Source organism: Pleurodeles waltl, chromosome 1_1, assembly GCF_031143425.1.
Source record: "Pleurodeles waltl isolate 20211129_DDA chromosome 1_1, aPleWal1.hap1.20221129, whole genome shotgun sequence".
Classification (NCBI taxonomy): Eukaryota; Metazoa; Chordata; class Amphibia; order Caudata; family Salamandridae; genus Pleurodeles; species Pleurodeles waltl.
Genome location: NC_090436.1, coordinates 743,669,926 through 743,680,887, shown reverse-complemented (window position 1 = coordinate 743,680,887; position 10,962 = coordinate 743,669,926). Strand labels below are relative to the sequence as shown.

At 42.5% G+C, this 10,962-nt stretch overlaps 1 protein-coding gene across 2 annotated transcripts in view; it reads right to left on the bottom strand.

Moving 5' to 3' along the window:
• Window positions 1-7,687: 7,687 nt before the first annotated feature.
• The window catches only part of SEMA4D (semaphorin 4D), a 498,348-nt gene continuing 495,073 nt past the window's right edge, over window positions 7,688-10,962 (bottom strand). For both annotated transcript variants that reach the window (XM_069227530.1, XM_069227533.1), the window contains one exon: window positions 7,688-8,130. In XM_069227530.1, coding sequence (XP_069083631.1) covers window positions 8,074-8,130 — 57 coding nt within the window. In that variant the 3' untranslated portion in view covers window positions 7,688-8,073. The remainder of the gene's footprint in view (window positions 8,131-10,962) is intronic.

Below are 10,962 nucleotides of genomic sequence, written 5' to 3'. Positions count from 1 at the left end.
GCATCGCAGCGACTTGCGCTGCATTTCCTTACCCCAAATCTACAAGGCCATGTAAAGCCACACAGTGTGGCTTTGCTTGGCCTTGCAGATATGGGTCAGCAGCCTGAGCCGGCAATGCATCGGTGGTGCAGACCACTTGTAAATCTGGGCGTAGAATCCTTGCTAGCCACTTAGAATCATTAACGTATAGACCAATTATCATCTTGGGGGGCGACTTTAATACCACTTTTAAACCCTTGGACTACATATCATTAGTGGTTGAACCAGAAGACACAGCTTTGGCTATACCAAGGCTTAATGCTACTTTCTTGAAATCCTGTCCTGCTGTTCCTACTCAATTAGTTTTATTCAGGATTTCCCATAGGGTGCGGGCATGTAATGGTAAATCAGCCTCTGATTATGGTAGGGCCTATACATTTCGCAGTGTGTGTGTGTAAGGAATAAAATTGATTTTAACTAGCATATAGACCTGCAAATCGACAATGTATTAGGGGTGACTGAAACCACTACAAAAATATGCTAGAGATTAGCAAACGTAGGAGGGATGAACAGAATTGGCAGGATGTACTGGAGGCCATTAGGAAGCATGATGTTTCTACTTTTTGGCATATCATAGCCCATGGTGGTTCAAAAGCTCGTACACCAACTGTCCACCATATACAGCAACAGACATGGGTGCAACATTTTGCAAATTTGTATTCAATACCCCTCTCTGAAAAACGAGTAGACAGTTGTGATCCTGGGTATACGGGACAGCATGAGCTAATGACTCTAGAGTTTGGCACCTTCTCCTTTGAAGATACTAAGGAGGCTATTCTGTCCCTGGAGCCTGGAAAAGCCCTGGGACTAGACTGCATCCCAGGTGAGCTATACCATTCTGAAGTTGAGACATGGGCACTATATTAACATTCTGTCTAATGCAATCATGACTGGAGTCCCTTTACCAGGTTCTTGGAGCGGTGCGGTGATTATCCCAATTTACACAAAGGGTGAAAGATCAGAGCCAAGAAAATATAGGCCTATTAGCCTTATTGATATTTTACCAAAGGTGTTTTGTCGCCAGGTTTTAGACAAACTGCATGGATGGATTATTGATAAAGAGGTCCTTTCACCATTCCAAGCTGGGTTTAGATCAAGGGTGGGGACTGTGGCCCAAGTGCTGAGATTGTTACTGATTATATCTAAGTATATTGGGGTCCTGAAGGATCATCTGTATGTTGCCTTCATCGACCTGCATTTGACTGGTCCCCCAAACTCATCCTTGAGAATGTCACAGGTCAATGGAGTCTCCTTTACATCTTGTAGGGATCCTAATAAGACTGCATGAGGAACCTTTTCCCCCAAGGACGAGGGGGCATGGATGGGGAGCTCACAGCGATTAGAAAAGTTATGTGTGAGGTGCTACAGGGATGTGTCCTTGCCCCCACCCTTTTTTTCAACAATGCGTTGGGTACCTTCATGATTGTACTCGTGATGCCCCCAAACTTGATGGTGTATCTATACCTGGTCTGATGCTTCCAGACGATACACTGCTAATATGAAGGACCCCAGTAGGAATTCAAAATCTCCTAAATAAATTACAGGATTTTTGTGATCAAAGAGAGCTTGAGATTCATGTCACGAGGACCAGGTTCATGACTATCAGGCCCCATTGATCTTTCAGGAAGAACCTGTCACTGGGAGGGGTGGGGGTAGGTGGTACAATACTCGAGGAAGTCAAATCTTTTTACTATTTGGGAATTAAAATTAGTAACTCTTTATCATGGTCTGCCTACATTGAGAAATGTAAGGCAATAATTGCCCATAAAGCAGCTGCCACTGGGAAAATACATAGGGCCTCTAGTCAGAGGGCAGTCTCTCCTGCAGTTGTAGTCTACAAAGTTGCAGTAGTCAGCTGTTCTTTACGGGGCTGAGGTTTGGGAACGGCTCCCTCTGATATTTTATCTGTCAGCGAAAACCACTTTGTAAGATCTCATTTTCATTTGCCACAAGCTACACCAATGGTCCAAGTTTTTCTTGACTTAGCTTTAAATCGGATTGGTGATGTAATCATTTTGAAACCTTTACTTTACTTAAGCAGATTCTGGTGAACCCCAGAACTGAACTCCTATCAGATGGTCTTCGTGAATTGATTATGTTGGACAAGAACGTGGTCACTTCTTGGCTATCCCATATTAAGCACTGGTTTAATAAACTGGGCATGGGGGACTTGTGGACTAACCCCTCTTATATTAACCCCTCTGTGAAAGCTGTTTTGAAAAAAAATTCTGGTGCTATATAAATTTTAGTTATTAGTGCTGTAGTAATAGCAGTAGCCTTCCTGGTAGATTTCTGTCCATAAAACCCTCCTCACAGTTTGAACCTTTTCTTGAGGAGATCACGCCACAGTGTGCTAAAACTTTTTATTAAATTTAGATTAGGCACTTTAGCACGTATAGCTATACTCATAAATGAAGCAAGGAAAATATTGTTACCAATGGGAAAAATGTGTTCTGTATGCTCTGAGTATGTGGAAAATATTGAACATGTTTAATTTAGTTGCCTTTGTATTCCCTCCCTAGGAGAAAATGGTTAAAGCACTTCTGCCAGAATTTGGGCGCTAAACACTATTTACCAGCACTTCGTATTTTGAGGTCTGATACTAGCCATTTGATGGTATTTTGTTTGAGCAGATATTTATTTGAAATGGGTATTAGGAAATGATTGGGTCTTCCGCTATAATAATAGAAGACTGTGGGCCTGATTCTAACTTTGGAGGACGGTGTTAAACCGTCCCAAAAGTGGCGGATATACCACCTACCGTATTACGAGTCCATTATATCCTATGGAACTCGTAATACGGTAGGTGGTATATCCTCCACTTTTGGGACGGTTTAACACCGTCCTCCAAAGTTAGAATCAGGCCCTGTATCTTTATGGTAATATATTGTGGGCAAGTTTACCTGTTTCAGGAAATTGTGCATATTTTATTTTTAATGTGACCAGTTTTATCTAGTGATGTAATGTAGCCAAAGTGGTGATTTGTAATCACTTTTTGTGATGATTTGGTTTTGTTTTTATATTCTTGTATTTATGTACTTTGGATGGATGATGCTTGTGTATTTACTTGTGTGTGTTTATGATCTGTGACCAAAATAAAGCATTTTGCTACTACTACCGAGGAAGGTGTTATTTTTTCAACTTAAATATTGGATACAATATGTGCTGCTAGTCAAAAAGATACCAGCTGAATCCTGGTAATTTTCTTTTGGAGATGGTGAAAATACTATGAATTAAAAAATAGCTCATTCCTCAGTATGATTAATCGACCATAGTTAAGAGTACCATTGCAATAAATAAAAGTGATAAAATATTCTCATGCTCATATTCTTGCACTGACAAGCCCCTCAAAGCTATATTCACTGTAGAAGGCTCTGTTTGTCTTATCAGAAAATGAAAGTAAAGATTAAAATATTAATTCTGCTATCCCTAATTTGGGACCAGCTAAAAAACATCCTAAACCACGATTTTAAATATTTTTTAGAACTCCAATTTAATAGCAAAGTTAGATTTTCATAAAAATATAGGAAAAGTAACTTTAAGAACAATACCTTTTCTCAACCTGAAGCTCTTGGGGGCTAATTTGCACTAGCCTAACAGCAGCTGCCCAGCTAGTGTTTGACATTAGTAAAGTGCGAAAACTGGTCCCACACCACAAGCAACCACCTTGGTGTGAGAGGTAATGGTTGACGTATTGCACGCCAGTGGAAGCCACATGCAAAGGGGAACTTTTGTGATCGGAAGGTGCCAGTATTAACAAATTAGTGTCTGTTGACATGTAGGAGGAGAACCATTGAAGGACATTGTTGGTGAATCCCAATCATGACTTGAGGGGATATATGAGGGTGGGATGTTTGACTTAGTCAAAGGCAGCTGAGAGGTTCAGCAATATCAGGAGGCAGGGGTCATCTTATCTATGGCCAAAGAAGCATCAACTACAATGTGTAGGGTGGTAGTCTCCTTGCTGCAGGATGATCTGAAGCCAGACTGTTAGGCGTGCAGGAGATGGCTAGCATTAATGTGATCTTGCAGATGAACATAGACTACTTTATCAATGATCTTGTCGATGAATGGTAGGTGAGTGATGGGCCAGTAGTTGGCAAGGTCATTGAGGCCTAGTGTAGGTTTCTTTAAGAATGAGAGGATCTGGCTACTCGAGAGCTCTTGGAAAAATACCTTTGGAGAAGAAAGCATTGTAAATGGTAAGTAGGGGTAAGAGAGCATTCTCAGCGAGATCTTTGATAAAGGACGGTGGTAAGACATCAGCTTCATAAGAAGGGGCTTTAAGGGACTTGACTTGAGAGATAGGGTTTTAAAGGCTACAATGGAGCAGGCTTGGTATTGTCAATGTGCTGTATTTTTTCATTGAATAAGTTGTTGATGGTATTGCACACTTTTCTGTGGAGTGAGGAATAGGTGGATCTGGCAGGGGTTGATTCAGCGCTTCATTGTCAACAGAGGTCTGTTTCTGTTGGTGGCGTCATCGATGGTGATGCATAGTACTTTGCTTTGGCGATGTTATGAGCTGTATGCATGTTCCACGGAGGGTGTTCAGTATCATGAGGCCCTTGAAAGTTCAATTTTTCCCATTTCTTTCCTGTCTAAAAATGGATTGTTTAATGTCAACTAGGTCCTTAGAATACCAGGGGTGCTGAAGGATTTGGCTTGCTCTTGTGTGTTGTACTTGAGGCATGGACATTCACATAGTTTTCCAACAAATGGTTAATGTTGTTTAGAAGGATGTTGGTGTTGGACGTGGGGTTGACAGGATAATAGATGAGTTCAAGTATTAGGTTGTCAACTGAGAAGAGTGAAGGATCTGAAAGTTTGGTCCTCTCTTTTGTATTGGCTTTGTTTTGTTGGTAATATGCTGAAGAGGGAGATAGGGATGGCAGACTGGTCACTCCAGGCCAAGGGCATGAGTGGTTTTTATTGGATTGGTGGTGATGTTGAGAAGACAAGATTGAGCATTTGTCCTTTGGAGTGTGATGGTTGTGTGACATGTGGCTTTTTTTTTTTTCTTTTTTTTTAAGGTGATGTACTTACTTGCCACTTCGCTCTTAAGATAGTGCCCAGAAGTGTTTTGTTCGATTAATTTTTATGGTTTCCTTGCCTCTGTAGTACAGGTAACAGAAATGAAGGCAAACCAATTACAGAGCCCACTGCTGAAAATCATGTGTGTTCTTAGGCACTCGTTAAGAGATCAGGGCTGAATTCTGATCACGGAGTAAACTTGTTTGCATAGGAATTGGAATCACAAGTTGTGGGATAATTATCACACCCTTGCAGTTTCACCTGCAGGTCAAACTTGCAGAAAGTTATCGGGGAGAAAGGCCCAAAAACAAAAAGGCAAAACATGCAGACTTCAGTGTGAAAACCCAATTCTGCAAGTTATGCCTCATTTTCCTGCTCCACATTCGGAATAGGAGGTATTTACCACACATGGTAAATATCTCACCCTGGGGTAATGTTATTTACCATGTGTGATAAATACCCCGCCCTATTATGACAAGTTCGTAATGAGGGCCTTGTACTGCTTCTTCAGAGGGTAGATCTACATTACAGTGCCTCGAGACAGTACTACATGAAGAACACCGTGTAAGTGCCTTTTCAATCGATCAATCTCTTCTTCAGTAGACCAGGCCTTGGCTTCCCCTTATGCTGCTGCCTGATGCATTAAGGGTGCCTGGGGAAAAGGGATCCTCTCTAGACTGTGGTGCTATGAGAGTCAGTACCCTCACATGATTCTTAGGGCAATGCTCTTCACTGCCTAGCCCGTGCTACCAATGCATGCTCCTTGCCTTTCCTGTCTGCATTTTACTGGTGTTAATGAGAGATAGAATGTCAAGGTCTCGTTTTGCCAATCTCTGCTAGAGAGAACACAAAGAGGCATCCAAAAGACACCAAGAGGGGTACAGGTGATTCACCCAGGGGCATTAAATTGTTGTTTCAATTCAAAACCTATAATATACATCACATACACCACACCTCTGCATTATGGTGCAATGTTGTGTGCAAGTTGGTAGGCTGCAAGAGAGTGAGCCAGCACAGGGGCTTGGGAGGGGGGATATCAGCAGTGACGTATCTATTTCTTAGTAGATATGGCGCTATCCTTTCTCCCTTTAATTAACTTTGGTTGCTGCATTGCATTGGGTGAAATAATACCTCATCTGCCCCTGAATGTATTATACTTTTTGTTTAAAATACATATTTTATACGTGTTAGTCTGAGAATTTAAATAAAGTGATTTTTACAGTCAATGTGACATCATAGTCTGAGACTACAATGTAAAGTGATTTTCACACTCAATGCGACATTTTAAAGAACAGAATTGAATGGATTGCTTTTTAAACTTCAGTGTAATACAGTGACTGTAGAGATTTCTCAGCGGTGTGAGTAAGGCAGCTCTCAATTTGGCCAGATATATTGTTTGTGAAGTGTGGACTATTGGTGGTGAGTGTAAATGTGTATTTTCTATTCTACCACTCTTTAGAATGTCCTCTCGTCCTTTTTCTATCTATATTCAACGAAGAACACAGTTAATTATTACTTATGGTTCAATGAACACAAAACTAAAAACCTCCAGAAATTTGCCAGTTACAGTATGCAACACCTATGATAATTCATATCGTATCATGTTAAGTACATCCAAGGTAGGTGTTAAAAAAAATCAAATGGCTGTCTTCCAACAGCAAAAAATGTCGAGAGTGTGGTTTATAGTACATATGCCAAGCACCACAGAGACAGCGCGATAAACATGAGGAGCCAGAAACCAAACAATGTTAACTCGGAATCCTAAATATAAAGGCATTATTTTACACGAAGGCTGAAACAAATACGTAACTCTTCTAGGGAACGTTCTGTGCTGCATCTCTGCAAAAACTTAACAAATAGTGGGCGTGACTACTGACACATATCACATCCCAAAAAGACCAGCCATCGGCAATCCGGATCCTTCCAAACTTGAAGTTCCCTTAAAAGCTCTTCAAGTTTGTGCGACACTCATTAATGAAAAGAAATATTGTGCTTGCCTTTCATCAACAGGAAGTACATAACATACCTATCTTGTGCTGCACCAGCTTATTACTGCTGAGATAGTAAGGGGCATATTTAAGAGCCCCTAGTGCCGCCATAGTGTCATTTTATGGGATGCTAAGGCAGCACTAAAATGCTTTTCCCCACGCCATATTTACAAAGTGCTGCAATGCGTGCTTTGCAGCACTTTGTAAACACTTGCGCCACATTATGTCTGCGCCAGGCATAATTATTACAAGGGGAGCCTTCGGGAGCTAGGATGTCTGCAAAAAAAAGGTGCAGTGAAAATTTAACAGATTTCACTGAGCCATTATTGGCGTCATTTTAACGCCTGCTTAGAGCAGGCGTTAAAATTACGATCCCATAGAAACCTATGGACCTCCTTGCACTTTGCAACATTTTTGACACTAGTGTAGCAAAACACCACAATAGCGTCAAAAATTTGTCAGCAGGGCGCCTAAGACAAGTGTTGCATCAGCTCTGATGCGCCACTTTTTCTTTAAATATGGGCCTAAATATCTTACACGCTGTTGCTACCACACTCTCATAGCTGCTGAATTTAGAAAGGTTAGGTGAGCTGTACACAGCAAGAATAATGTAAGCACTGACAGAGTTCAGAAACCTTTGATTTAATGTCACGGGGATTAATGTAAAGCTTTGCTGGTTAAAGGAGAGCCCCAAGCACGATGCGTCACAATACGTCGTGCTGCCGGCGCCCACCGCCTTCAAGACGAACCAGGGCGCCCAGTAAATGTCAAGAAGCAGAGACAGGCATCCCCGTGGGTAGGGCGTAGCGGCTCTTGTGTTTCGTTCAAGTACGTACAGAAAAGAGTTTTCTAAGACCTGAGCGCCCTAGAACTTCCTCCAAGGTATCAGGTTCTCCTGAACGGATCCCCAACTCCGTGTACCTCCGCTGTACCGGGCCGCCCTGTTCCCTCCGGCAGGGAGAGACGCGGGTTCCATGTGACATGACACCAGCAGATACAACCTCTACGGCGTTCACCTCTGCCCTTCATCCGGTTCCTCTGACAGGAGGTTCCTGTTTTTGCAGCTCTCCTAAACGAAAAGTATGAATCTTAGTTTTCGCTTTTACAATAAACATTCGACCTGAAAATGCTTAATAATTTAAATGCCACGAGATTACGGTGCCGTCAAGTGAAAGCCTACAGTTTAGGCCCTAATCCTAGGAGCACAATCGAAAGACAGAAGCTAATGTCAAGTCAAGGTACGCAGGCGCTCCATTTTAATTCGGCGAGAGGAGGCAACAGTTGCTGCCCCTGCCAGTGTCTGCCTCCATTACTTGTGATCAACTGCAACAAACCACAATGTAATGGAAGGAATCCTTATATTAATCTTAGCCACTGCGATTGCTTGATGCTGCATTCCACTCCACCGTTTTTCACTCTCTATGCCACACTAGGCAGAGGCACACCTTCTGCAAATCAGTTCTAATCCTGCTCCTCAGGGGAACAGTCCATCCTGAAGTGGCAGATGCAGCCCACTCCAGGAGGGAACACAAGCAACTCTAGACTGGTTTCAGTCTATTTGGGTCTCACCAGGAGGTGTAACTTGAGTACTATGGTGCAGTAAGCAAAGCACCCACATCTGGGCATACCCACTCTGTCTAGGGTGGTATTCTGGGGCAAAAACATGATGGAGGACACCAGTAGCTGAGATTGTCAAGCATTCCGGCCAACATTGTGTAGTTTCTTGACATGTGTTTAACAGGTGGAGCTAACAGGTGTTTCACACTATTATAAAGCTGCCAAATACTTGCCTACCAATTGGCATCTCGAGAACCAACTTGGGTCCAACAGTAGAGTATGTAACTTCGCTCCAAATCAATGGCCTTATGAGGATTGCTGGAGCTGCGGCCCACACAGGCCAAGGGAGAAATATTGCAATTTCCCTAGTCTTGAGTAGGCAGGCTGCAAGGGGGCTGCTTGTATCAGACTTAAAATGAGGGCTTTGGAGTCTACTCAGGGGCAGACCAAACATTTGCAGCATTGATACCCATTTGGTTTAAGGACAACTTTACTTATTGAAAAAAAAAAAATGTTAGAGAAGCAAAATCACAACATTCATTACTTTTTCATATTTTATCCAGGGGACAGTTCCAAACAACCACTTCTCAAACACACACAAACCTAGTTGAGGTTGCGTAAGGCGCAAACATACTCATATCTCACGTGAATGCAGTAACAGGCAGACTCCTATGTGCCCGCCTATATTTTGAAAAAGCAGCTGAAATGGCAACGGTTTAGAGCCAGGAAACAGAAATCATACATATATACCAAAGATCAGAGGTTAGTCCTAGCATAACTCTTGTTGGACAACAGACACAATTCTAATGAAATACGCTTTCAGGTAGGGAAAGTAGTGAGAGAGTTGTCAAGAGGCGACGATGTAAAAAAAAAAAAAACATTGTGGGAAGCATAGGACATCGATTTAACAGGTACGGTGGTCCTGAGGGTGACTAACGGACTTCAGTTCCTTTCTTAGGTGGGTGACTCTTGTCTGGTGGGCTGTTAAGACAGCTGTTGAAAGATGTCTTTCAACTAGACCTTTTGCCTACTTTGAGCAGTTATAATCAGGCCCTAAGGTAAAACATGTTGTACTGAAGCATACAGCCAGTTTGACGTCTGCTTGGATATTGGAAAGTGTTGAGGAATGATCTAAAATGCTGTGGCACTTTTTGGGCTTCAATGCTATGAAAGTCTGCTTAAAGTTATGCCCTCCAAGTGAGTGTGATATCGCAGTAAGGCCTGTGGTCCCTGCATATGGCACCTGAGTGCCACCATTTTGTCTCAAGGTACCCATACAGACTGTATACTTGACTAATGTAAGGAGGGGTGATGTCATCTGTCAGTGTGAAAGATGGAATCTCTGTGGGGTGATAACCTCCACTGTTCCCTGCATTGCAGCAGTGAATAGATATACCTGTGGTAACTCAGTGTGTGAATGATCCAAATGAAAATCGATGTGTTTTCTCTATATATGTGAATCGATAGACTTACATTTTTCTGAGAAATGGTTCAATTCACTTAGGCCTAGATTTAAGAGGGCCTAGGGCCTCCTTGCGCCACATAAGAGTAATTTATTTGACGTTAATGTGGTCCAGCGAGGTCAAAATCACGGCACCAGATTTACAAAGTGGCGCTATGCATGCATTGCGCCACTTTGTAACCCCTTGCGCCACATTATGCCTGTGCCAGGCATAATGTATGCAAGTGGTGGTGTTCCCAGTTAAGAGGGACGAAAAAATTGGTATAAACAAATCTAAAAGATTTCTTTGCGCCTTTTTTTGCGGCATTTTTAACCCCTGCTCAGCGCAGGCGTTAAAAGGGGGCATACCATTGGTTACAATAGGCCCCTATGTACTGTTCAGGGCTAGCGCCTACATTTTGGTGCTAACCCTCAACAGTACATCAATAGTGTCAAAAATATTGATGCTATTGCCCCCTACCCTGCGCCATGGTGTGCCCTATTTCCAATACGGCCCACACGTGGTGACGGTAGGGGGCGCTAAGGGGTGCAAGAAAAGTGGCGCTGCAGTGGGAGCAGCAACACTTCTTAAATCTGCCCCTTAGTGCTTCGAAAATCTGTCATCACAAATGAGACGTTACCAGACTTAAGGGAATCACTAAGCTTTACACCTTGTTGCCAAGAAAGGTTGGGCTCAGCAGCCATGGAAGAAGATGGTGCACTGGGGATTAGAAGTCATATGGTTTCCATGCACCACGGCCATTCTTCTGACAGTCAGACTTTATTATATCGATTGAGAAATCCTGATTTCCATTAAAGGTTAATAAAGTCCCTTTTGTACACAGCTATGGTACATTAGTGGGGTATGATGTCATTGGCCAAGGGATATGCCCATCTAAATTG